The sequence below is a fragment of the Oryzias melastigma genome, unplaced genomic scaffold (assembly GCF_002922805.2).
Source record: "Oryzias melastigma strain HK-1 unplaced genomic scaffold, ASM292280v2 sc00310, whole genome shotgun sequence".
NCBI classification, from domain to species: Eukaryota; Metazoa; Chordata; class Actinopteri; order Beloniformes; family Adrianichthyidae; genus Oryzias; species Oryzias melastigma.
In genome coordinates this window covers 31,873-59,634 of record NW_023416918.1, presented here as the reverse complement: position 1 = coordinate 59,634, position 27,762 = coordinate 31,873, and the positions used below count along the sequence as shown (strand labels likewise).

The 27,762-nt window shown below is 41.4% G+C and overlaps 1 protein-coding gene across 5 annotated transcripts; it reads right to left on the bottom strand.

Moving 5' to 3' along the window:
- Window positions 1-50: 50 nt before the first annotated feature.
- Window positions 51-27,762, bottom strand: LOC112141206 (serine/threonine-protein kinase Nek5). 5 transcript variants are annotated; one of them, XM_024264290.2, is made up of 24 exons: window positions 27,050-27,717; window positions 24,353-24,489; window positions 24,001-24,097; window positions 23,831-23,928; window positions 22,430-22,513; window positions 19,475-19,545; window positions 17,309-17,395; window positions 14,053-14,107; window positions 12,802-12,915; window positions 10,651-10,737; window positions 9,527-9,614; window positions 8,855-8,940; window positions 8,277-8,335; window positions 7,864-8,049; window positions 7,677-7,755; window positions 6,020-6,190; window positions 5,642-5,722; window positions 5,072-5,131; window positions 4,765-4,830; window positions 2,977-3,045; window positions 2,760-2,898; window positions 2,563-2,706; window positions 1,124-1,235; window positions 51-554 (listed from the first exon to the last, which is right to left on the bottom strand). In XM_024264290.2, exons 2-24 carry the CDS (start codon window positions 24,473-24,475, stop codon window positions 278-280), a joined length of 2,433 nt encoding a protein of 810 aa, XP_024120058.1. In that variant the 5' UTR covers window positions 24,476-24,489; window positions 27,050-27,717; the 3' UTR covers window positions 51-277. The 5 variants fall into 5 exon arrangements, with proteins under 5 accessions (XP_024120058.1, XP_024120059.1, XP_024120060.1 ...); XM_024264291.2 differs by having other exon boundaries at window positions 2,563-2,673; window positions 27,050-27,716; XM_024264292.2 differs by having other exon boundaries at window positions 6,080-6,190; window positions 27,050-27,713.

Sequence of the window (27,762 nt, the reverse complement as noted above, 5' to 3'; positions counted from 1 at the left end):
CTACACGAACTGCTCACAGCAATGCAATCTAAAGAACAACACACATTTAGTTTGATCTGGAATCCATCAGGTTTTTATTACAGATCGAGGAAACAGGAAACATGTTTGCAGTTTTTCAGGCAGTTTAGTGAAACAAACTTCCTGTACATAAACGGTAATTTTCTGCTCTGAGTTTTTTTGCTTCCTTTGCTGTTTTTTAAGCTCAGACCCTGAAAAATGTTAAAGGAACATGGAGACTGAACCTCTCACAGGCTTTCAGTCTGTCTGTTGACTTTTTCTATGATGAAATTGTTGTTTTGTTTGTGTTTGTTGCCTGATGCTGATGTTCGTGTGGAGCAGCTCCTCTGGGAGTCTGGCCTGTGCACTCCTCAGATCCTCCGTCACCTGGAGGGAGGTGCTGATGATCTGCAGAGCGCTCCTCCTCCCTGCCCCCTCCTGCTGTCTCCTCCTCCTCCGTAGTCTTCTCCTCTGAGCTGGAGTCCTCCATGACAAACAGGTTCCTCATGGAGTCTGCCACCTCCTCCTTCAGCTCGTCCTCAGACTCCTCAAAGTTCCTGTCGAGAACCACAACATTTAACTGCTGTCATCCATAAGTTTATTTCTCCTCTTCAGTTCTTTGTCTAAAACAACAACAATGGGAAAAGATTTAAAGGCTTTTTAAATAAACTTCAGCAGGAGAAACGTCAGGAGGTTCAGAGATGTTCTCCAGACCAGCTTCTCAGTAGAGGACGCTTCCAAACAGCGTCCTGCCGCATGAGCCGGGCTGGAACAGGAACAGACCTGAGACAGGCTGACAACCCGAACGACACGTGTCTGACTTCCTGTTCATTCCCCGTCAGATGCTTGAAGAGACTATAAGCTGTAGAGATGACAGGATTTCTTTGCTCATGCTAAAGTCCTGCAGAACCTTTCCATCAAACGTTTTGGGTCTAAAATGTGCGTAGATGTGCGTCAACTGTGAATCATCATTCCGTCTGCGCTCTCCTCTGAGGAAACATTGGGTTTTCTGTTGGGTTCATCTTGGTTTGGAGCTGTATTCCAGACAGAACTTTCAGGACCGGTTCTGGTGTCAGGGTTGGGTTATCGTCAGCTCAGCGGGTCGAGGACTCAAGCGTTCACTCACGTGTCGTCATCATCAGACCGCGGCTCCAAACGCTCCGCATCCATCTCCACGTCAGAGTCCTCCTCCTCTTCCTCGGTCTTTTCCTCTTCAGCGATGTCTTCCGACTCCAGCTCTGAGAGGAAAAACATGTCAAACCTTTAAAGTTCCACTTCTTTCATCTTCTGTAAAAGTGTTCCCAGTGGTCTGTTAATTGTGGTTATGCTGGTTTTTATCCAAAATCAGAAATCGGTTAAAAAATTTAACTAATTAGTCGCAAACCTGGGAAAAAATTAATTGCGATTAATATTTTTTTTTTAGTTACAGTATTTGCCGACCACTTATTATCTGCAAATAATCACAAAATGAAATTTACACACAAAACTGTACATTTAGAACGTTTATTTTTAGCTAAGGCTGTCAATCAATTAAAAAAATAATCAGAATAATCACACTTTTGGATTGTGATTAATCACAATGTTTACTAGGTACATTTTATATGACAATATGCAATTTTTGAACAAAAACAGGCCACAGAGAAAATGTTTATTTTTATTGTCTAAAATGTTTAAATTGTTTAAATTATTATAATAAAGAACTAAAAACTGATTAACTATTTATTTCTTTTGTAAATGACCATAGTATTAGTGGGATGATACAGACGAAGTGTTTTAACGCACACTATGGACGCCTGAACCGCCGCGGCAAAACGGAGGACTGTTTGTTTGTGAGGTGTGTTTAATTTACATGAATAAATGTTGATGTGTTCATTCTTCTATTTATTTATTCATTGCCAAACAATACAGCAAACTAACAAAGAAAGACAAAACAGGGAGAAAAAAGGTGTATGTGAAAATAAATAAATAAAAAATAAAATTTCAAAAAGTATCAGTGAATGAACAGATGCATATTGATAAACAGCAGTGTATAGTCTATCCTTCCTTTCTTCCTCTCCTCTCCTCTTAGGAGAGGGTTAATATATATAAACATATACATTCCTTCTTTCTGATGAATCGCCGGCGTTAACACGTTAACGTTCACACCCCCACCAGAAACCTGTTGTCTTCTCGTTTCTGCAGAGCACCAGGAGTTCATTAGTGATTCACCTCTGAGTTGTGGGAAGGACAACCCCGCCCCCCTTCCCTTCCTGTTGCTGAGAGCTTGGAGTGGGGAGCTTGTAACCCACCCATCTTATTTTCTACGTCACAAAAAAGAACTTTTTTAAACTAAATCTTTTCATCTGCTTCTCATTAACAACAGTTTCAATAAAGAAATACTCCGAAATGCAATTTTAAGCTTCATTTTTCCTTATATATCCTCCGTCATGAGAAAAATGCTGCAAGAACTTGTTAAAAACACATTTTTCATTGGAGTGGGTGTTTAAATCACTCCTGTAACTCTCAGGTTTTCTGTCATGTTTGCTGCCTGAGGTAGAAGCCTACAGGTTCTGACCCGGTTCTGACCTGCACTCAGTGAGTCCAGAGTGGATGGGGTGAGTTCAGCCTGAGCCAGAGCGTCCAGCAGGGATTTTGGGGGGCGGTCCATCCACTGCCTGCGACCTGCAGCCCCTCCCTCTGGGGGCGGAGAGTGGATGAAGCCTGCATGGTCTGAGAGAGGTCGGTGAGACTGAACCCAAACACAAGTCTTCAGCGTTCTGCACCTTTTTCAGCCTCAGCTGCTGTGTGGTACACCGAGTTCACGTCCATGTCGCCGAGGGCGTCCAGCACCGTCTGAGGACACCTCATGCTCCACCCCCTTCTCACCCTGAACCACTCCTCCAGGTTCATCTTCTTCCCTTCCTGGAGGCTCAGAGTTTGATTGAGAGAGTGAGTGATGGAAAAAGTAGGAGCAGTGTCTTCTCCAGTGTCTTCCATCACCTCATCAGTGTGTCGGCTCGCGTCTTCCTCCTCGTCATCATTTAAGCAGACTTCAAACGTGATTCCTCTCTTGAGAAAAGTCAAAAGAGAAGTTTGTCACTCCACAAACTTTCATGATAGCTTGATGCTCTCTGAGAGATGCTCAGGCTTCCCAGATCCTCACAGATGGAATCTGGAGCTAGTCCAGGGGTCCTTTAGCAGTAAAAGAGACATTTTGACTTGTTTTCTACTAATCAAAACCTAGAGGGAGCCGCATAGTCTTACTTTAACCTTTAAGAAATTTGGATTTGCATTCATGACCTTCTTTTTTAATAATACATTTGAATCATGGATATTTTTTTGCGCAAACAAAAGCAAAAATATAAAAAGAACCTACCATCTCTCAAAATGTGATTTTTTTTTTTTTACTTATTTTCAAAATAAAAGCTGCTCTGTGCCAAACAGGATCATCTCAGTGCAGCTCTGGACAGCTAGTAACCAATGTTGTGCAGCAGAAGATAATATGTGCTTTTAACTCATAAAAGATCAAACTTTTTTTACCAAAGTTTTGCATATAAAATCTGTTCATCCTGGAGGTAGAGTTGATCAAACAAGACGTCTTCAGGTCAACAGGATGTAAAAACCTACAGAGTTTATCATCTATGTGAACCTCAGAGATCATTGTTTAAATTTAACTCATCTAAATTTGATAAATGCTAATTAAGTAATCCTCACTAGTCGTGTTTCCATTAACTCTGAAATTTCGAAAAACGGAATTTCGATATTAAATTATCCTAATGGAAACACCACAATTTCGAAAAAACTCGCCTTTTTCGAAATAAAGTTTTTGCGCTTAGAGGAGGTGGTATTTGGGCCGTATCGAAACAGTAGTTTTTCGAAAAACTGTAATGGAAACACTTTTTTCGAAACAAACGAGTCACGTGACCATTAACCGGATATGGCGTTTCGGACAGGAAGCAGGAAAAGCTGGTCAAATGCGCTTTTTCACAGCAACTGGCTGCCTTGGGCACCGCACAGCGGGAGCCACAAGAGCCCCCACAGCACCGCACAGCTCATCAAAAGTTGAGCGTGTCATGCGAAAATGCTGAATCCACAGCTCTTCGGTGAATTCTTCAACCACGATTTCCCAAAACTGTTTGACTCTACGCCGCTCCCACGTTTAAGGAGCCTGCCGCTCCAAGGCTCGGATCAGACGTAGACGTCTTCTCTGAATGGGAAGGATGAGAGCTAGCTCCGTGGCAGAAATGTGAATGAATCTACTGCACATCAAAATAGTGTTTATATCCGTCGTCATGTTTTTTTTTAAATGACTTATCGCGGGAATTTCTTCGAGTTTTTCGCATAATCATGGTTTAATGGAAACGCTGTTTTTTCGAAAAAGTGTTTTATCGAAATTCTAGAAATTTCGATAAAGTTTTGCGCAAAAGTGTAATGGAAACGCAGCTACTTTAAAAAAAATGCTATTTTATTTTTTGTTTATATATTTGTTTTTGTTCTTTTTCCCCTCTTTGTCCTCAGCAGTCTTACACTGCTGGGTTTAGTTACTTTAGTTTGGGGTTGGATCTTGGTAGTCTTAGTTTCCAGGCTTTGTTTATTTGTTTTCTTTAGGTAGTTTTGTTTAGACAGTCATTATCAGGAGCTGCTGACTCTGACAGTCGACGTGGCTGGATCCGCAGTCTCCATGATTTATGTTTGGAGCCTCCATGGAGAGATAAAAGAGACTCATGTGGACCTGGAGCTGCAGGTTGCAGACTCCTGGACTAGAGGAAGAATCAGATCCGTCCTCACCTTGAGCTCGTGTTTTCTCTGCTTGCTGTCATCCTCTCTGATCTGCTGTAGAGCTGCTTCAACGTCCTGCAGAGTCAGACAGAAAAACACAGTTTGAATGAACCCTCACTGCTCCTGAGAGAAGACAGAGCTGCCGCAGAGGCTAAAGTGGTTTAGAGACGTAGGTGCTCCCCTCTGGTCTGTCATGACCAGCCTTTAGAGAAACGTTCTGAGTTTAGCCTTTGATTTTCTGTTTTTGGAGCTCAAAGCATCGGCACAGACTTCAGAGGAGCTTTCAAAGTTTCAGTGAGAACAGATGTGAGGATACCGGAGCTGCAGGAGCTTCTGGATCTCCAGGTCTCTCCACCACAAAGGTTCCATGTTTGTGCTGTGAATCAAACAGTGAGAGCAGAGGAGATCCATGTTATGCTCAGTCCAGCCACTTTTCTCCTTCACAATCTACTGGAATTATCATGTTAATCTACTGGAATTATCATGTTAATCTACTGGAATTATCATGTTAATCTACTGGAATTATCATGTTAAAGGTTGAAAAGTTACAGTATGTTAAAGTTTTTGTGTTTAACCATAACTGACAATGCCTCAGGTGTTAAAGGGTCAAAAACTGGGCTCCTCATTGGCCATTTCTACCAAAGACTCCCGTACTCTCCACTTTTCTTTTTATTTTACCTACTATTGCTCATATAGATGGATGCATGCATAGGTGTTGGATCAACATGTATCTAGTTTATATTTTATAGGAACCCCACCCCCCAAAAAAATAAAAATAAAAAAGCACCTCAAGCTAAGGTTAACTATTTTATTTCTTCATAAAATAAAGAAATCCCATCTAAGTCAGATCTTGTTCCTTTAAACAGAAGTGTTTGAGGTTTGGTACCTGTGCTGCAGGTCTCTGCCTCATCAGTCTCATGTCTCGGTGATACTCCTGCCTGATGAGGTCCAGCTGACGCAGGTATTCCTGAACACACCCACATGCACACACATACATACATTCTTGCGCTTACTACATAGTGAGAACCAGGAAAATCGACCGAGAAGTGAGGACCAGCCTTCTGCTTCATTTACAGGAGGGTAAAATGCCTTTGTAGCCACTGGGGGTCGCCTTTTTCAAGGTTAGATTCTGGGTAACATTGAGTTTTTCATTCAAGTTTAGCAGCATTCAAAATATAACATTTTTTTCATAATAAAACATTGCGATTGACAAATATGATCATTTTTGTAGCTAAACAAACTGTAGAGATGAAAATACACATACAATCACACACAGCTGCTTCACTCTAACCGGTGTCTCTGGTGTCATTCTCCGTCTGCCCACCTGCTGTCCTTCCTGTCTTCTGTCCTGAAGCTTGTGCTGCTGTTCAGCTCCTCCCACCTCCTCCTGACCTCCCGGCTTCCTGTTGCGCTCAGCAGTGCACGGACGCAGACCCTGAAGGTCGGTGAACCAGAGGTCAGAGCAAGCTCTTACAATGTGTATCCCTTATTCCTTCACTCCTCATTCATACTTGGTAATGGTAAGCTACTGATGTAGACACAGCTGCCCTGGGGCAGGCTGACAGAGGCGTGGCTGCCAGTAGACGACAACGGCCCCTCTGACCATCACCGGGACATTCATGCACATTCATACACCAGAGGAGCCACACTGGAGGCAGGGAGGGTCAAGTGTCTTACCTAAGGACACAGTTGGTTGGGGGAGTGGGGATCAAACTGCCAATCCTGCGATCATAGGCCGACCTGCTCAACCATCAAACCCACTGCCGCTTTGAGAAATGATCTCCTTATGTAAGTGGATCCATAGACTCTTTGGTTTAGATCCAAAGCGGACCCAGCCACGCCCAAGTGGGCCCCGTTTGGTTCAAAGTGGGCAGAAAATGTGGGCCCCGATTGGGTTTGTCTGCAGTTTCTGTGGTGGCTCAACATTGGCTTTAGTGGACACTCAGTAGGTTAGCTTGCTATGCTAGCCAGCCGCCAGGATGACAGCAGAGTTCGCTATCTTACTACAACAGTGCTAGCTAGCTCAATACAGCAGAGATTGAAAGCTCAATATAGCAGAGTTCGCTAGCTTGATACAGTGAAGCTCTATACAAAGGAGCTCGCTAGCATGCTACAGTGGAGCTCATTAGCTCCATACAGAGGAGCTTACTAACATGCTAGAGCAGAACTCGCTAGCATACTGCAAGAGAGCTCGATACAGCAGAGCTTGCTAGGTCGCGGTAGAGGAGATTTCAAGCATCCTACAGTGGAGCCTGCTAGCATTCTAAAGTGGAGCTCATTAGCTTGATACAGAGGATGCTCACTAGCATGCTACAGTGGAGCCCGCTAACATGCTACACTGTACATCATGCAGCTGACTATCTTAGCGAGCTACCCCACCCCACTGAAGTCCACGTGGGCAAACACAGGTGGGGCCCCCACAGAGACTGTGGACAAACCCAATCAGGGCCACATTTTCTGCCCACTTTTAAACCATATGTTGTCTCTTGGCTTTGCTGGCTGGGGAGCTAGTTCTAAAAATGTCTGCCGCTCTGTCTGAGCCTCACCTGGAGGATCCTCCTTTTTATGCTGTTTTGGCTTTAAAATCTCACACTCCAAAACAAAAACTTCATAAAATAAAAAAAAACCATTATCAATAAAGCATTTGAATAGCAAAATAATCTTATTTAAACATTTCTCAGTGACTAGAGTTCTGTAATAAAATAATATTTTCTGGCAAAACCAACATTTTTGGTCTTCTTTTTTTATAGAAAATCTGAAAATAGTGTCAGAATTTCTGACTTCTTTCTAAAGGTTCTGTTTTTGCAGTGCACTGAGCTGCTACCATGTGAGTTAAAAAAAATAAACAACAGCACAGAAATGACTGCAGAGGTAAAGCAGAACGGAGGATTCAGAAAACCACGACATCCCCGTCTCCTCACCAGCTGCTGCTCTGCTCTCAGCTTGTACAGGTTGGCCTCCTGCCTCCTCTGGAGGTATTCCTCACGAGCTGCAGCCACACTGATGGACCAAAAAATCAAAGGAAATTAAATTTAAAGGAAAAAAAAAACAACAAATCCTGAGTGGATCAAAGATCTTTTTGAAAACAGTGAAACATTTGCAGCTCACAGTTGGTAAGGCTCTGCTGGAGGAGCAGCTCGATCCTCATGCTGCAGCACCACATCCACCACCTTCTCCTGAGGAAGAGGAGGAGGAGGAGGAAGTGCAGGCGTGCCATCCTTCTTCCTCCTCTGAAAAGCATCCAGCTGCTCATGGTACTGATGGTAATGGCTGATCAGCTGCTGAGCAAAGCGTCTGGAATCAGAAGCACAACACTTTTTCCTCTTCACAGAGAAACAATTCAAACTTCACTCAGAAGAGAAGAAGCGGATGAATAAAAAACTTCCCTCTGACTCCAGATGCCCTGAAGAACCCAATCCTGCCCTCTCCAAACCCCATGACTTTCTGCCAGGAGCGTTTGGTTTCAGGAGTTCAGGTTAAACATGAAGACAAACAGGTGAGCTGTCTGTCTGCTCACTCACCTGTGATTCACTGCAGCCTTTCTGTCTGCGTTTGGCTGACTTGATCTTTGACTTGGATTCTGCCAAATAAAAAGACACATTTTCATTTCAATCAACAAAAAAAGAAAAAAACAGGAGATGTCTCATTACAGTTTAAAGCCAAATGCATTTCCTTTAAATTTTATTTCATTTTAAAGACCGTGTGCAGCTCTATGCACAGGGATCTATGCGCCTTTAGCAGAAGGAAAAACACTGAAACTCAGACTAGTTTGGGCCTATTGACTGATTTTATTTGTGTTTTAGTTATTTAGCTTCCTCTCTCTGAGAATAAAAAATTTCTATGAGGAATATAAATCTGAACATTGACTTCCTGAGCCTGTTATTAATGCATATCACCAAATAGTGATTAGAAAAAAGAAAACCTCAAATACACACCCTTAACCCACTGAGTAATGATTACTGAAACATGAACTTCAGTCTGGTGATGTTCTGGAGTTAACTAATATTTTTGACTCATTCATGGAAATGTTTTAATCCAGTCAGTTTGTATTACAAAGAAGAAGAAGAACAGGACACGGTGCCTGTGGTCTGGTTCTTACCTTGTGGGGGCCCGGGGTCCTGCCTCTGTGGCCTCTCTGACCCAGGTTACCAGCTTTCTCAGCAGCTGCACCACTCTTCGCCTTTTCTAGAAGTCAAGAGTCTGATTTAGATCCCGATATTCACATAGTTGGGTTGAGTAAAATAAACAGAGTTAACTAGTGTGACTGTTGCCACATAGTTGTTTTACTTTGAAAATATCTGAGCATTAAAAAAGTGCACACGACAGGAAGAGAGATGGGTTCGCAAAACGACGTGCTAAAACAGACTGTCTTTGATTTACTGCAAACTGACGGCGATCTGCTCGCATGCAAGCAGCTGTCTGTACGCCAAGCTGTGAGGAGAAGATCACACGTCTGCACGCAGCTGCAGCTGCAGACAGCTTCACTGCAGGCCCCTGCAGGTCATGAGGAGCGGCATGCAGCAGGGTCAGGGAACAACCACTAGGTGGGGCCACAGCTCATGTCCACCACTGGAATGCCTCAGTCATGAGGTTCCAGGAACAGGAAAGTGTTTGAGCAAATTACACAATACAAATTCAGAGAAATGTAGTTTTCTGGACTGTGAGTGAGTCTACTCTCTCCCATCAGAGAGATTATTAGCAAAACCAATCAATCTAACTTTGAAGCATTACGTATTTGTGGTGAATGGTGATGTTTGGCAGCACGTTGTACCTGCAGGGTTAGCTGTTCCCGCCTCCGCAGGAGCTTTTGGTGTAGCAGCTGTTCCTGTTTGATGTGTGGCGGTGTGGTCATGTGTCGCCTGCAAACAGCACAACACACAAACACCTGCACACGTTAACACCACAGCCTTCATACAACAAACTGCAAATTCTATTCCTCCTATCATGAAATCTCACTGATGCCAGCTTTTAGCTACCCACAATGCACAGCTGTTCATTTTTTTCACTAAGCTACTTTCTGAGCATTTTTCCATCCATACATCATCCATCCATACATCATCCATCCATCCCTCCGTCCGTCCGTCTATCCATCCATCCATCTGTTCATCCCTCCTCCCGTCCTTCTGTCTGTCCATCCCTCCGACAGTCCGTCCATTTCATCAAAACCTGCTAAATCCCATTTGGGGTCCTGGGGTTGCTGGAGCCTATCCCTGCTACTGTAGGGTGTAGGTGGGTACAGCATGGACAGATCATCACTCTGCTGCTGTGTTGCAGTCGCATTTGAGTTGATCCTAAATTCCTGTAGGTTTCTGTCCCTCAGTCCCAGTCCTTCTGCTTCGGGTTCCATCTTGACCAACATGTCATTATTAAACTGTTTGGGAGGATTTTGATCATTTTGAATAACCAGTCACTTCCTAAAACCGTATGCAGTTGTGTTTTGTGTAAACTGCGACACGGGGTGAAGATATTTGATTTTTGACATCTTTCCTGTACCCTCATGTGTCTTTTCTGGGCGATAGAGCGCCGTCCAGCGGCTGCTGCCCACCACTGAGTGAATTTCCCCATTGTGGGAGTAATAAAGGATTTGATTGATTGATTTTTATCATTAAAATAACTTTGTTGTAATTGTTTCTGAATACGTTTTCAATAAATGGTGAACTTACATCACAATCACAGTTTTTAGCACAGCTTTTACTGTAAAATGACAATCAAATGTCGACTTTTGTCAGAAATAGAAACATTTAGATAAAAAACACAAAAAGCCATGTTTTCAGATTTCACTACCAGAATCATGAACCATACATGTGTTCAGAATCCACTAATCCAGTCAGATTTCATTTTCAGTTTCATTCTCAGCTGTCCTCAGAGGTCGGAGGTCAGCCTGCAGGTCAGTACCTGGCTGTCCAGCTGTTTGCTGATGTGCTTCTGCAGGAACGACCTCTGCAGGACGGAGCTGACGGAGGGACGGTCACGGGGGTTTACCTGAAAAACATGAACTCTTCACTCAAACGGCTGCAGTGTGAAGGGTCCAAAGACTCCACAGTTCAAACAACCAGAGGAGTTTTCACTGGGATCCTCCAAGAATTCTCTGCTGAATATGTTTAAAACTTTAAATGGATGATATTCATCTAAACAAAAGCACAAACGACTTCATTTTATTTTCTTCAGAAATGGTTGTAACATATTTTCCTGTGGTAAAACCAGAATGTCACTTTTTGTCATTATTTTAGATTCACAAACAAAAGAAGAGACTTTAGTTTGGTAAGCAGAGATGTCTGCAGGGTCATCAGCAACAATCAGCTGACTGCAGCTTGTTCATCAGGCCGCGGGCGCCTCAGTGCTCCCAGTGATCTCCCAGCAGCTGCTCAAACAGCGAGTGTCCCTCTGACAGGTAATCCTTGAAGCTGCTGCCAGGATCCTAACAGGATAAAACCACTGTGATCCCATCATTCCCACCGTGGATCATCAAGATAGCTGCAGAGCTGGACCTCCCGTCTGTGACCTTCACACATCGTGAGGGAGAGCAAGTCAAGGTGGGAAACATTCTAAATATTTTTCCTTCAATTAAGTTTATTATATACCAGATTAAATATTCTTAAGCCAACTGTGCCCCCCCTCCTCTTCAGGAATTGGGATATTGAGGATGCACACCGTCTGAAACCTCCAGAGGTTTCCCTCGATCTGTCTTTTTCTACAGTTTCTAACATTTTCTTTACAGTTTTTCGCCCCAAACAAGATAAAAAATAAATGGTTTTCTTTTGTCATTTTGACATATCTGTGTTTTAGAATAACTTTAGTTAAGAATTGATGCCATCTGCTCATTAATGTGATCTAAATGACTCCAGTTCAGTCTAAATCCTTATATGTTGTAGCCTCACAGCCTGAGTTTCTGTATAAAAGTTAACAGATCGCCTCAGCATTTTGGCTCAGCCCATCTCTTTAAGGAAGCAGAAAACAGAAACGACACTCAGAACAAAGCTAAGAAAAAAAAAGTGTCCCACTTTAGTGAAATTGATGGCGATTGATATTTAGTTCAGTCTGAGTCATTTTTGCGTCTTGCATGCATCTGGATGTGAATCTGCTGAATTGACTGTATATAGAGAACTGGACTGAGTGACTCCAAACAGGAAGTACCTGCTGGTTCCAAGGGCAAAATCCCATGGACTTCCAGTGAGAAATAGACAGTTTTTACTCAGTCATTAAATGAATGATTTGTCAGAACAATCATTTTTGCTCTGGTACATTCTTTCTAACAAGTTCTCTCTAATGCTATTTTTTTTCATAAAATATTTACTCTTTATTGCAAGTTATTCAAGTTACAAACTGACCAATCAGATGCCTCAATAAAATCCTTTGGTGCCTGCTGGCCTCACCTCAAACGTTTGATGGACAGATTATCCCGAGCTGCTTTCAGTGGAAGGGGTGTGGCCTTCAAACAAGCTTAATCATGATTGGTGATAATAGTTCTTCTAAAAACGTGATTCAGACCAACTCGGACCAATCACTGTCGACAGGTTTCAGAATGGCGTAACAGGAAGTGACGGCTTTGGCCTGATTTTGCGAGGGCCAGAAGTAAGGTATTTTCCGTGGGCAACGTCAACACCTCACTATGTCCAGTGAAATAATATATGTCTATGACTCAGACAGACTCGGACTAATCACTAATGATGTCTGGCTCCAACATGGCGGCTTCTGTATCATGATAAAATGGCGACTGAATTGACTTCATTTGCTTGGAACAAGAAGTGAACCCACTCCCTGTCAAGCAGTCTATAATGTGATGCCTGTTATCCTCTATCTGAACTTTCTGTTGATTCTCTGTTGATTGTACTGCACATGCATTCTTGCTTGATTGCTTGAAATAAACCACTTTAAATAAAAAATAAAATCAAATTCTCTAGTCCAGTTCTATTCAGTCCCGTTCTTTTCTACAGTCAATGACCTGCTGTGAACAGTTCACTATGACGCCCTCCGTCGTTGTGAATCTGTTCACCTCACACACACACAAAAAATAAAAGGCAGCACCAAAACACAAAAGCTTCGGACCTTGAAGAGTTGGTTGACCAGAAGGCGGAGCTCGTGGGTGTAGTGGGTGGGGACTGGGGTGTAGCGGCCCCTACAGATCTTACTAACCAGCTGCCGCAGGCTGCTGCCCTCAAACTGGAACACAGGCAGACACACAACAATACACTATGAATTTGTAAAATACTGCAAAATACTTCACAATGAAAAACACCAAGACTATGACAAAATTACAAAATAACTCAGAAGCGTGAGTTAACTGATGCGTTACAGCAGAGGTGTCAAACTCAACAAACTCACACAAGAGGCCAAAATCCAAAACACACCTTAGGTCGCGGGCCGAAAAGGTTAAACATTTACTGAACACTTGAAAACGTTGAAGCTAATAGCTGAAAACGCTGAAGCTGATAGCTGAAAACGCAGAAGCTGATAGCTGAAAATGCTGAAACTGATAGCTGAATATTCTGAAGTTAAAAGCTGAAAATGCTGAAGTTGATATCTGAAGCTGATAGCCAGCTAAAATATTAGCTAAATGCCAAAGTAGCCTAAAAAACTAAAAATAAGAAAACTTAGGTTAGCCAAAACAGTTAGCGTGTAGCTGAAAAAATAGCTAAACTTCAAAATATCCTGAAAAATCCTAAATTAACCAAAAAAAGATAGAATGTAAGTATTATCCTGACTCCAAAACAGCCTAAAAAAACTTAAAAAGAAAAGCCTAAATTAGCCAAAAAAGCTAGAATGTAGCTAAAATATTAGCTTAACACCAAAAAAAGCCTATAAATTTTAGTAAATGCCAAAATAGTCCAAAAAGCTGCAGAATGCCAATTTTTAAAACTTTAAAACTGTAACTTTTAATACAATTATGAACAATAAAAAGGCAGGAATATTATTCCAGAATAAATCAACTTAAACCTTAAATAACTTTCAATATTTTACACTCCCAAAAAATATATTTTGTCAAAATTATAAAAGTTAGAAATGAGCGCAAGATAACATCGAGTCATTAATAACAATAAAATAAAATGATCTGGAGGGCCGGATCCGGCCCCCGGGCCTTGACTTGCATGTTAGAACAATCTATGCCAGTTTGAGTTCTGGTGCTGCAGCACTAGAACTACAGCATTGAAACTACTCCAGAGAAGGCCTTCTGGAAGCCTCGTTTTCTCCCTACACGGTGCAGGAATCTCTTAGCATCTCTGAGTTCTTTTGGACTCAGAAATGGTGCAGCTGTGAGTGTGGAGCAGCTGGCGGTGTGCGGGGTGTGGTGCAGCTTACAGGATGCCTCAGGGTGCAGAGTTCATACAGGACACAGCCCAGAGACCAGATATCCCTGCAGAGAGGACATGCATCCAGGTTAGAACCCGTCCCCTCATTCCACCGTCAGCTCCACGCAGATGTTCTTCAGCCTAAATAACCCGGGGAGGGAGCCTTTGAGGTCATCACAGACGTTCTGTTGAGTTGACGTAATCCTTGTGGAGTCACGGAGCAGACGTCTTTATTTTGTCCTGAGCTGAGGCTCTCAGGAGGACAGCTGTGAAAATGATGAACTGATTCACGTTTTCTGATGTTCCTTCTCTTAGCTTCTGTCCTCGTCTTGAAGACACAACACTCTCAAATAGACTCAAGACAAAATTTGAGTTAGATATTAAAAATGTTGAGTCTGTTTGAGAGGAAGGTGAAAGAGTGGAACAACCTCCTCCAGCTGCATGACAGCCATGGATGGAAAGTGTTGTGTCTTCAACATGTTTCTGTTACACAACAAGACAGGAGCTGTCGTTTTTCTAAAGAAGATGGTAGATTGTGAGATCTCGTGTCCAGACAAGACTTAGAGAGGAGCTGATTCCTGCTTGTTGATGCTGGTTCTTTATGGTTTATGATTGTAAAAAAGACTGTTAGAGCAGCAGCTCCTTCAGAACGCTGCTGTTCTAACCAGACCCAGGACTACTGATCACATCACTCACTCGCTAGTAAAGGATAAAAATGCTGAATGGTGTGTTTTTATATAGCACTTTACTACCGTCATAGAAGGCCCAAAGTGCTGCAGTCATTTTCACCCATGAACTCATATTCACAGATGGAGGCTCCACTGCTGAACACTCACCGACTTATAACCACCAGGAGGAGTGTGGGGTTCAGCGTCCTGACCAAAGACACTTTGACACGCTGCCTGGCAACGTGGGAACCAAACCTGCCTCTGATCAGAGGTCGACCGCTCTACCACCCCACCACAAGTTAATATTTAGTAACTTCTACTCCTGGTTACAAACTCTATGAGGCAAGAAATACAGATATTCTCAGGTCTATCTGTGGTTCAGAGATCTGCGGGAAGAAAGCTGAGCCAACTTTAGTCAGAGTCTTCAACAAACAGCAAGAACTGATCCACCAATGTCAATTTAGCATGAAGTGAATTAAATCATTTGTCATTTAAAATCTATCTCAAGCCATAAAAACTAAAGGAACATCAAATTTAAAACTCAAACCTCAAAGTGAAAATACAAAATGTAGAGAAAAGTAATAGAGAGAATCAGCTGGTGGACGCTATGTCAAAACCAAACAGAGTGAAGCTGCTTTCTGCTTCTCAGCTGCAGATGGAGCAAACTGAAGAGCTTAAAGACTTCTGCTAGTTGATGAGCTGCAACCTCAGAAAGATAAACGAATGTTTGTATCATTGAACATCCGAGAACTGGAGGGAGTGAGAGAGAGAGTGAGAGAGTGAGAGAGAGTAAACAAGTGAGAGAGAGAGCAAATGAGCGAGAGAGAGAGTTTTTTTAAAACACCTTTACTGCAAAAGTGCAGCTTTACAAATTAAAAATGGCATGAAAACGGAAAAATGGTCAGAAGAGGAAAAACAACCACAACATAAACAAAAGGAAACCACCACAAGTAAACCATCCAAAATTCAACACCAAACCACCGATGGCGACAGACCATAAACATTTTTGAAAGCCCAAATATGAACAAAATCATCAATCAGTTTAACAAGTTCGTAATATCTGTATTTAATTTCCAAGAGAGCAACCAGCCAAACAAAACATGATCAGAGATCAGTTTGAGGGCTGGTTTCATAATCACTCTGCATCATCGTCCTCAATAAATGGGAACACAAACCCGAACGGCTGTTTGGAACAATGTAAGCATGTTGCTGGCTCCACCTGCACCCAAAGGATGACTAACAGCAGGACTGGAGAGTCACTACAGAAAGAATTTATTTAAAAAAGAGTCTGGTTTGGCTGCACGGTGGCGCAGTGGTTAGCGCTCTCGCCTCACAGCGAGAAGGCCCCGGTTCAAATCCCGGCTGGGACCTTTCTGTGTGGAGTTTGCATGTTCTCCCCGTACATGCGTGGGTTTTCACCGGGGACTCCTGCTTCCTCTCACCGTCCAAAAACATGCTTCATAGGTTCATTGGTGACTCTAAATTGCCCCTAGGTGTGAATGTGAGAGTGAATAGGTGTGTGATTGAGGCCCTGTGACAGACTGGAGACCTGTCCAGGGTGTACCCCGCCTTCGCCCTTCAGTGGCCGGGATAGGCTCCGGCACCCCCGCGACCCCGAAAGGGAAGAAGCGGTCAAGAAAATGGATGGATGGATGAAGAGTCTGGTTTGTCTTAAAGACCCACTCCAGTAAAAATGGTGTTTTTAACATGTTCTTGTAGCATTCTCTCATGATGGAGGACTCGTATAAAGAAAATTGAAGCTTAAAACTGTGTGTCTGAGTACTTTTCACTCAAATCGAGTGCATCAGGAGAAAGAAAAGCAGTTTGAAAAAAGTCTCAGTTGTGACGCTGCAAGTGAAGAGGTCGGGCCACGAGCTGCCTGCAGCGCTCGATTCGTAGGCAGACAATTACATCCATAAACATCTTAGTGGTGAATGAATGACCACTGTGAGGGGCTGTAAGCTAGTGGGAGAGAATGTAAACAAAGGGATCATGGGATATCAGAGGAGGCTTACTTCTGCACCAACGGTCCCACCCACAACTCTGAGGTGAATTTCAAATGAACTGCTACTCTGCAGGGCTGCACGGTGGCGCAGTGGTTAGCGCTCTTGCCTCACAGCGAGAAGGCCGCGGTTCGAATCCCAGCTGGGACCTTTCTGTGTGGAGTTTGCATGTTCTCCCCGTGCATGCGTGGGTTTTCACCGGGGACTCCGGCTTCCTCCCACCGTCCAAAAACATGCTTCATAGGTTAATTGGTGACTCTAGATTGTCCCTAGGTGTGAATGTGAGAGTGAATGTGTGTGTGATTGAGGCCCTGAGACAGACTGGAGACCTGTCCAGGGTGTACCCCGCCTTCACCCTTCATTAGCTGGGATAGGCTCCGGCACCCCGCGACCCCGAAAGGGGAGAAGCAGTCAAGAAAATGGATGGATGAAGTATTAGAAGTTTACTTCCACATGCAGATTTCATTGTGGAGTTTTTAAAAATCATTTTAATTTCCCCTTGAACTGCACCAGGATTCATCTGGAGATCTCAGATCAGGTGACAGTGTGGAGCGCAGACAGAGGATAAGGCGGCGCTGCCTGATGGCGTACGTACGTCTTGTTGTTGTAAGGCCGGCTCTCACAGATCTCCGGGGACAGGTAGTACGGAGTCCCCACACAGGTTCTGGCCAGATCCATGGAACTGAAGGTGCAAACACGGGATCCACATTAGCAATCCATCACATGGGATTCATTAATGATTAGGGTGGTTGATAAAATCAATTTGAATCGATTCAAGCTTCATAGATCAAAAGTCAATTCATAAAAATATAAATCGATTTAGCACATAAAGCTAAAGTCCGCTAGCTTGATGCTAATGCATAATGGAATTTCCCATAGGACGGCTAATGCTAACGCTCTGTTGAGCATACATTGTTGACTGAATTAACATCTTATCCTTTTCCAAACACTTTTAATGGAATATTTTTAAAGTAACTATTTGTGGTCTAAAACGTTGTTTTTTGTTCATACTTTCATCCCCTGGAATAAAGTGTACTGCTACAGCATGAGCTCCACCTAGTGGCCAAACTGAAACGTCCTCCAGGAGAAGCAGAACAATGTTTCCAATGTTAATGATCTGAACATTTTAGTTAGAACTTCTCCTTTAGAGAATCCATGTAACACTGGATGATATTAACAATCTCATTATTTCACTGATACATTTACAGTATGTGGACTGGATCAGATTAATATCAATATATCCAAAACATATAGTAGATAATGTATTTCTAAACCAGGGGTCAGCAACATTTAACAGTAAAAGAGCCATTTTGACTTGTTTTCTGGTGATCAAAAAGGAGCCACATAGTCTTAGTTTAGGATGACCTTATTTTTAATGATATATCAATTATGTCTATTTTTTGGTGTGAACAAAAGCAAAAATATAAAAAGAACTCAGCAACTTTCGAAATGTAATTTTTTTTTTTAGATTTGACAGAAGCACCAATAACTTATTTTTAAACTAAAAGATTCTCTGTACCAAACAGGATCATCTCAGTGCAGCTCTGGACAGCTAGTAACCAATGTTGTGGAGCATAAGATAATATGTGCTTTTAACTCATAAAAGATCAAACTTTTTACCAAAGTTTTGCATATCAAATCTGTTCATTCTGGAGGTAGAGTTGAACAAACAAGACGTCTTCAGGTCAACAGGATGTAAAAACCTACATAGTTTATCATCTATGTGAACCTCAGACATCAACTTATACATTTAACTAATCTAAATTAAATAAATACAAATTAAGTAATCTTTGCCTTAAAAAATTCTGTTTTATTTTTCTTTTCTGTTTTTGTTATTTTTCTCCTCTTTGTCCTCAGTAGTCTTATACTGCTGGGTTTTGTTATTTTAGTTTGGATCTTGGTAGTCTTAGTTTTCAGGCTTTGTTTATTTGTTTTCTTTATGTAGTTTCGTTAAGCAGCCATTATCAGGAGCTGCTGACTCTGACGGTCAACATGTCTGGATCAGCAGGCCCAATGACTTATTTTATGTTTGGAGACATCATGGAGAGATAAAAGAGACACACGTGGATCTGGAGCTGCAGGTTATAGACCTCTGATCTGGACAAATGTGTCTAAATGTGTAAATGCGAAATTGAATTGAGTGGATCGTAAAAACTGAAAAGAATCTGAATCAAATCAATCCAGACTCTTGTGAATCGAATTGTTTCTGGTAGTTATTATCGATACCCAGCCTTATTAATGATGCTTTCAAAAAGTTACGACTCAATCCTAACTTTAAGATATTTCTGTGTATCCAGAAATGTTTTCAGTGGGATTAACGCGGAAGTGTTTTCAGACTTTATGAGCTCAGTGAAGGCTGTTTCCTTTCATTAGTTTACTGTTTTTTTGTCCCTCCTGAAATCAGTCTAAAGGCAGAAAAGGAACTTCCTCATTTCTATTTTATCCACAAGCTGCTGAAAACTAAAGCTTCTAGAAGTTCATTGCTGTGGGATTTATTGGTTCAATTTTCTTTTTATTTTTAGTTTGAAGATCTAAATAATGAATACATAAATATAACTGATGAATCCATCAGATGAGAGTCCATTTTTTAACAAACGTTTCTTTTTTCTGCTCCGGTTACCGTCCTCTCAGCCCAGGAGGACCTCGTGGTGTTTGTGTGTCCGGGTCAGCAGCGTGTGGAATGATAATCAGCTGTTTGGAAGTTCTCCATGGGCTGCAGACAGCTGGACTGTTTCTGTGTCCCAGTGTGAAGATGACTTACTGATTCAACATTCTCGCGATGCCAAAGTCGCCCAGCTTGGCTTTCATCCCGCCGTCACTGAGGAAGATATTCTGCAGCAGAGAGGAAGGGAGCGCGGGAATGAAGGCCTGCTTTCACACAGTGTGCGGTTGTGTGTGCATTTGTGTAGATGGGGTCAGCCTGCTGTCAGTTTTGTGAGGATATTCTGGGCTGACAGTGAACTCTGTGTTCATTCCAGGGAGCCCTGTACTGATAATGCTTCTTCATTGAGCAGCCTAACCTCATGGGACTGCTACCACACATGCTCACTGATCTGATCAGAATTGTTTAACCCTTTAACACCTGAGGCATTGTTGGTGACGCTTAAACACAAAATCTTTAACATACTGTAACTTTTCAACTGTTAACACGATGACTCCAGTAGATTGCGACTCATCGAGCTGCTTTTCTCCTTCACAATCTACTGGAGTGATCGTGTTAATGGTTGAAACGTGACAGTAAATCAAAGAAGATAAACATTGGAGTTCCAGTTTACTGATCTCTGTTTCATTTAATGGTAATTTAAGGGCATTATCTTTCTATAAAATGTTAAATAAATGTCAATAACACTGATCAGCTGGTATCTCTGGTTGTTAATACATGAAGAAAAACTAAACAAGTCTGTAAAGTCCTTGATCTATTAAAGAGTTCCCAGTGATCTTTTAATTATGATTATGCCTTTTTTCTGCAGAGATCAGAGGTGGGACCAGGTCATTATTTTTCAAGTCCCAAGTCTTTGTCCTCAAGTCCAAGTCGAGCCACAAATCAAGACCAACAAATTCCAAGTCGAGTCCCAAGTCAAGACCAACAAGTCCCGAATTGAGTCACAAGTCAAGACCAACAAGTCCCAAGTCGAGTCACAAGTCAAAACTAACATGTCCCAAGTCTTCGTCCTCAAGTCCGAGTCAAGTACCAAGACTAAAACAGTCAAGTCCCAAGTCAAGTCACAAGTCAAGACCAACAACTCCCAAGTCGAGTCACAAGTCAAGACAAACAAGTCCCCAAGTTGAGTCACAAGTCAAGACCAACAACTCCCAAGTCGAGTGATAAGTCCTACTCTTAATGTTTCAAGTCCTTTCAAGTCATTTAATAAACAGAGCAATGTTAATTCCACAGACCACGTGTGCGTTAAGGAACTGTATTTTGCAAGTATAGTAAGTAAATCTGGTAAGTAAGTAAGCCTCTGAGCTGATGCATCTCCACTGCATCCCCACTTCAAAAATCCAAAATGATTTCTCTATAACAAAAACACGGTTTACCACATTTTAAATGTGGTAAACTAGAGATGGCAGAGAACCAGGGTATTCTGGATATTAAAGGGACCTTACCATGATTTTCTTAAACCTTTCAGAGTGAATTTTATCCATATATATGATCATTATCAGTATTACCTCTGAAACACTAAACAACAAATTATAAAACAACTCGATTCCTGAAGCTCCGCCTGCTGCTGCGTGTGGGTGCCACCTATTTCATGATGTCATCCTAGAGCCAGCATTTTTCTCCCACCAAAATAAACATTCATTTTTTTTTCAAAGATGGATGCATGTACTATATATCTGCCTTAATAGACCAGTGTAGCCATCGCTACACTGGTTCACAACACAAACACATGCGGCGTCTGCACGACTGTGGCCGACTGGGGGTGGGGAGTGTCTTAAAGGTGCCCCACCTCTAAAGTAACAAACATCTGTTTGAGCTGGAATTGATTGAAGACAGAACAGACTGGAAGATATACAGTATTCTGCATCAACAATGGAAGTTTTTTTGCTGATCACTGCTAGCTCTGTGGAGAAATTGGGTGTTGATGTTGGACTGGGGGCGGAGCTGACTCCTCCGAAAGGGGCTGTTTCACTCTGTGACATCAGCACGTGACAACTTGTTTTCATGGGTATGGGAGGGGCTGCTGTTGAGAGCGCAGGTTTTTAGAGGACTACTCTTAAATGCGGGAATGGATCAAAATACCACTTTGGGGTTCTTTATAGTGAGGAATGAGCAGTAGAACACACTTAAAAAATAAAAAAAATTGTTTTTTCATGGTATGATCCCTTTAATACTTTTGTTTTGTATAGTCTTCACTTATTTTGTAACCCCAACTTCACAAAAAGTGTTCTGACATGGCTCCGGCAAAAATCTGAAGCCAACGAAATAGATACGGAGCACCGGAGAGAGCAGAACGCAGAGGCTGGACCGGACCGGATGCAGTGTGAGCTGGGGTTGGTCTATTGAAGGACTCTACAACCTTGGCCAGTAAAAGAGCCCCTTGAGCGTGTTTGATCAAAACATACTACTTTGGCTCTTTACATTGTCGTTTTTCTAATAAATAGGAATTGTATTTATTCATGGGCACAAATAAATACAAAAATATTAAGATAAACTGGAATTTTCTCAAAGTGTAAAGTCGTTTTTTACTTTTGACAGAAGCTGATATGACTTTCTTTCAAAATAAAAGACTTCCTGTCCCAAACAAGAAGATTCAAGTGAAGCAAATGTGTTCCTAAACAATTACGTTTTCTCTTGTTATACTTTAGGTTTACTTTGGTGAGCCGTCATCCTTTTTCCTATTTCCTACTGCTGTTATATGAAGCCTAGACATGAAACATCATTGGTTAATGATCCAGTAGAAAACGTATATGAAGAACGAACAAATCTGTATTTTAGCCACTCCCCTCTGAATAGCTATTAACTATTGTTATGCAGCATAAGATAAAATGTACTTTAAACTCATAAAATAAACACAGCAATCAGAAAAGATCAGACTTTTTCCAAAGTTTTGCCCAGTATTTGTAATCTGTGTATTCTGGAGGACAAACAAGACCTAATGATGTCAACAGGGACAGGAGTTTGGTCTATCCTGGTCTATCAGGAAACAGCAGGAGTGTTAGGGCCTTTGAAACGAAGCAGGACAGATGTGAGACGCGAGCAGCATTCACAGACCTGAGACTTGATGTCTCGGTGGAGAACCTTCTTGTCGTGGATGTGTTTGAGACCCAGGCAGATCTGAACAAACAAGTCCAGGATCTGAGGAAAAAGAACAACGTAAATTTCACTCTGAACATCTTTCTGTCCTCAAAATGAGAAACTGACATCAACTTTTTTTACATCAGGGTCCCCAAACTGTTTCCTGTGAGGGCCACGTTTAAAGCATTCACTCTACTTTTGGTATTCATACTTTTACAATTTTACTCATTTTATGCAAATTTACTACATAATGGACAATTAATGGTCATTTTTTCAAACCCCTAAAAACTTTGTGCACTTTTGAAACTTGAGCAATTTTAGTATAAAAACATTCAGCACATTTAGGAAATTCATGCTAGTACTTTTGGTATTCATACCTTTTGCACATTTTAAAAATGTTTGCACTTTTAGGCTAATTTTTAGTAAAGCTAATGCTTTAGCAAGGTGTTAGCTTTTTTGGCTAATTTGGCATCTACTAAAGTTTTAAGGCTAATTCCAAGTTAAGCTAATATTTTAGGTACGTGCTAGCTTTTTTGGCTAATTTGGCATCTGCTGAGGCTTGTTGGGTTAATTCTGAGTTAAGCTAGTATCTTAGCAATGTGCTAGCTTTTTTGGCTAATTTGGCATACTGATGTTTTTAGGGCTAATTTTGAGTTAAGATAGTAATTTAGCAAGGTGTTAGCTTTTTTGGTCAATTTGGCATCTACTGAGGCTTGTTGGGCTAATTCCGAGTTAAGCTAGTATTTCAGCATCGTGTTTGCATTTTTGGCTAGCACGGCATATACTGAGGTTTTTTGAGATAATTTTTAGTTTAGCAAGTATTTTAGAAACATGCAAGCCCTTTTGGCTAATTTGGCATCTACTTCATCTTCTTTGTGGACATTCTGCAATTTCTGCAACTTTAAGTGTTTTAGCAACTTTAGCACTATGCAAATATCTTTAGCATTTTCAGCAAATCTCTTCGGGTATTACAGTAAATTTCTTCAGCTAACAGTTTCAGTATCTTAAGTAACCACATTCAGCAAAAACAATTGACTCTAGCATTATCCCTGCTTTTCTAGTTCATTTCTGTAATCTTGACAGAAAAAAATTATACTAAAACATTTTAGTAATTAAACCAATAAATAGTCGATATTCTCCCGTCAGAGTCCACACTGCAGGGGGTCACATTCTATTTGGGACCCCGGCTTTACATAATAAAGGCAGATCAATTCCATTTAAATCACTAAGATAAGGAAGTCAGTGCTACTTCTATTGCATCTTCCTCTAACTAAAACCCCCAAAGTCTTCACAATAGTGTAGTTAACAGGTAAGCAGTTGAAAAGTCAAATGGCTGATGCAGAGGAGGAGCAGATCAGGCGGATGTGTGGTACGAACCTGATCCTCACTGAAGGGAACTCCTCTCTGCATGTTTATCTTCTTCAGAAGGTCTCCTCCGTCACAGAACTCCATCACGATGTAGAGGCTGCCCTTCTCTACGCAGAGGAAGAGCGAGGTCACACACGGGAACTCCTGCAGCAGCTGCAGAGGGAGGCACACACACTCACCCAGGAAGGACGAGATGAAGGACACGATGTTGGGGTGTTTCATCTTCGACAGCAGCGTCACCTCCTTCTTGGACGATTCTCTCTCCTTTGCTGACATCTGAACGACAAACAAGTTATTCTGTGGATTTAAGCATCCAACGCAAAATCTTTAACATAATGTAACTTTTCATCGAGCCGCTTTTTCTCTTCAGAATCTACTGGAATGATCGTGTTAACAATTGTAAAAATATCAGTTAATCAAATAACATAAACACTGGAGCTCCGGTGTTAATAGTTAAAAAGGTTAGTAACATAACACTGTAACTTATGCAGTGAATGGTGCAGTAAAGGTGACATCAGCTGAAGGTTGGACCTTCTTGAGGTTGATCTGTTTGATCACACACTGCGCGTCTCCTCCTCCCTTCTTGTTGCGGACCAGGAAGGCTTTTCCGAACGCTCCCTCTCCAATCTGCCGCAGAACCTCATAGTCGTTCATATCAGCTGAGAGGCCTGCAGCACAAAGCACAGCATCGCTACACTCTCCTCTGCTAGCTTACAGACCCTCACAACAACAAGCTAACATTAGCGGTAAAAAACAAACTGGTGAGCAATATCGGAGCTATCCAGCTGAACAGTTTAGATCCAGATTCCAGATCAGACGAGGAAAACAAAGATGTTCATGGATCTGTTTGTCTACTGGTGCATTCATACAGAACGCGGCCGGCGTTTTGATGTGCGATGGCTGCGTGTAAGGATGTGATCTGCCACGCTGAGGCACGCTTTCGCCGGTGGGTACAGCGAGCTTGACTCAGCTTTGGGCACGTGACGTTTTCAGTGACTAGATCAAAGGTTGTGTCCGAATTCCCCCCTAATCACTATATAGTGCGTTTGTCATTTTCTACTGCTGGCCAAATCTACTAATTCCAAAATCAGGTGCACTAGAAATTAACCAGAAGTCTTTGCAAAAAACTAGCGTGCATCGATGCTCTCTGGATTAGTGAATATAGACCACAATGCATTGTGGTCAAAAACGTGTTTAAATGCTGCAGAGCCCGCTCCGCTCGCCCCCAGCTGCGAGTGCCGTTGTAGCGCACGGTATCGCTCTAGCTTAATGGGCCTAAGATGTTTTTCTTATTTTCATCAAGACAATAATAAAAAGATCCTGTCTTGGGTGTGAGTTCAAACTGGACCACAGACAGATAGAAGTAATGTCTAAAACGGCCCTCAGGTGCAGCTCTTGCTGCAGGAGTGAAGTACACTGAACCCAGAGAGACTCAGCGATGTTCTTGCTGCTGCCTCTGTAGAGCTCTCCAAAACATATAAACCCAAGCTACTCGCTCAACATCATCCATGATGTGACATCGAATGAATTCCAGAACAACTTCAGCGGTTGCTCCGCGGCAGGAGTGTTAAGGCGTTGAGCGGGAAATCTGACAGGCGTCCAAAGAGAGGCGGCAGACGCGAAATTTAACGCACCTGCCGCGTTCGGTGTGAATGCTCCATAAGAGTGGATGAATCAGAATGGAGCGGAGCAGGAAGTTTGTGGCATGCCGATTGCATTTTCTCATCACTATACAATCATTTTAAAACTCTAATTATCTGATAGAACATCAAAAACCTTCTGAAAACTATTCAAACGTCCAGGTAAAGCAACTTTATTTGCTGTTAGTTTTTTTATATCTTTAACGAGATCAGGGGTCTGCAACCTTCAACATTTAGAGACATTCAGGTCTATTTTTCACTGACCACAACCCAGCAGGAACCACAAACTCTTCCTTCACTCTATAGAGAAATAATACACTGGTTTGTATTCATTGTCACAAACATGATAGATTTAGTTTTTTAAACTAAATTAAATGTTTTCATTTTTTAATTAAAAAAAAAACATTAAAAATGTTTGACAAAGATTCACATGACTTCCTTTCAAAATGAAAAACTGTGTCTCATAGGATCATGTCAAAGAGGTAAATATAGCAGTGTGACGTCTTGAGTGATTTATGCCTAATAATAGACAAATATGACATAGAAAAGTATGAATCCTGATTGTGCTTTCTGTGGTACACAAAAATCTGTCAAAATGTTCAACTTTAGTAAACTACAGTACAAACAAAAACTGCTTGACCTGCTTCTGTGACCTGGTGACCCTTAAAGGTAAAGCAGGCCTGCTCCTCTTTCTCTGAGGATAAAACCCTCACTCTCACATCTTCCATGTCCAATTCTTCTTTAATCCTCCAGTTTGTTCAGGTTTAGCTTCAAATCTTCTCTGGGAAGATTTTAGTTTATTTATTTGAGTCTTTAGCATTTGTGTCCTCCAAAACCTCATTCATACATCAAATAAATATGTTTGATATCAGATTTACAAAGAAACATTTGTCTAAAGTTCATTTCTATGAATTAGAAATTGTTAAGAAAAAAGTTTATGTAAAATATTTTTTTTACTTTTTTTGAAAAAATCTTTTTTAAACATGTTTTGTTTATTGCTCCCCTCTTTCTCACCTCTTCGGGTTATTGGACCACTCTAACTTTACTCATAGGTTTTGTTTAAAACACTTCGGGGAAAAGACTTGAAAGAAAGTGGGGAACAAAAAATGAGAAAACGCAAAAGGATAGGAGAAAAAAAGGTAATAAAACCATTTCTGGATGATTGTTGAGAAAAACTGATGAATGGATCGAGTCAAAGAAAAATATTTTAGATTTTACCAAAATTTGATGAACCAAAGCTATACATGTGTTCAGGTAGGAGATGGAAAGTATTAATTAAATTAATTGTGTTCACAGATCTTTAAAAATGACAACATAATGAACTATTTTCCCTAAAAATCCTGTTTAGCTTCATCAAAGTGAAAGACACAAATAAAGTTGTAGAAACCCCTAATAAGGTGTGACTCATCCTTTCACAGCATTAATGCAAAGCTCCTTTAGAATAGCTGGACCCTTCCTCTGCACATCAGCTGCGAGGCGCGGCCGTTGCTATGGAGACCACAACAAACGCTCTGTGGCTCTAGAGTTTCAGTCATGGCAGAACTAATTCTTCACTTTTACATCTCCAGGAAAAACAACAGAAGCTTACCTTTTTGAATGTTCTTAGAGACTACTACATCACATTTCAAAAGTACGGAAGCTGCGAGGTGAACCGACGGAACCAGAGCCGGGAAAAGACTTCAGTTTAGAAAGGACGGAGAGCAAGAGCGCAGCCCCGGTGCATGCTGGGGGATGTAGTTATTAATGTTTTGTATGGTTTTAGCAGGTTTTCTCCCCTCACCATGGTCAGACAAATGATTTTTTTTAAATCATGAGCTCTGTAAGCTCAACTATTGGATATAGTTTCACTTTCATACAAGAAAGTACACAAAAGTATGAGTCTGTCTGGAGTTTTTTTCTTTTTGTTTGCTTTTTATAATGCAGTACAAGGAAATCCATACAATAAATGCAGGGTTTGATCTGATTGGTTTTATTTTACACATAGAAATAACATTACTGTGCAACAATATAACGTGGTGATGTGATGGTGAGTGATAGAAATGTTTTTTACATGGTCGCACAGCAAAAGCTTTCAAAATAAATAAATAAAACTGAAACTAAACGGTTTAAGCCCTAAAACACAAAAGTTAACAGTTTATTCACCAAGATTTATCATGACATTTAGCTTAGTAAACAATTATTTTCTTGTGTTTTTATCTGCACACATAATTATGCATTGTTCAACAATACCGGCCGATACATTATAAACTAATCTAGATCTTATAACTGGAAATGATTTTTTTTTAAATCTATTTACTAAAT

Coding starts and splice junctions, on each gene's coding strand:
- LOC112141206 (XM_024264290.2), bottom strand. CDS start 24,475: ATGAACGACTATGAGGTTCTGCGGCAGATTGGAGAGGGAGCGTTCGGA. Junction 9,615..10,650: donor GCAAACAGCTGGACAGCCAG/GTACTGACCTGC, acceptor TGCTGTTTGCAG/GCGACACATGACCACACCGC. Junction 8,336..8,854: donor GGACCCCGGGCCCCCACAAG/GTAAGAACCAGA, acceptor TTTATTTGGCAG/AATCCAAGTCAAAGATCAAG.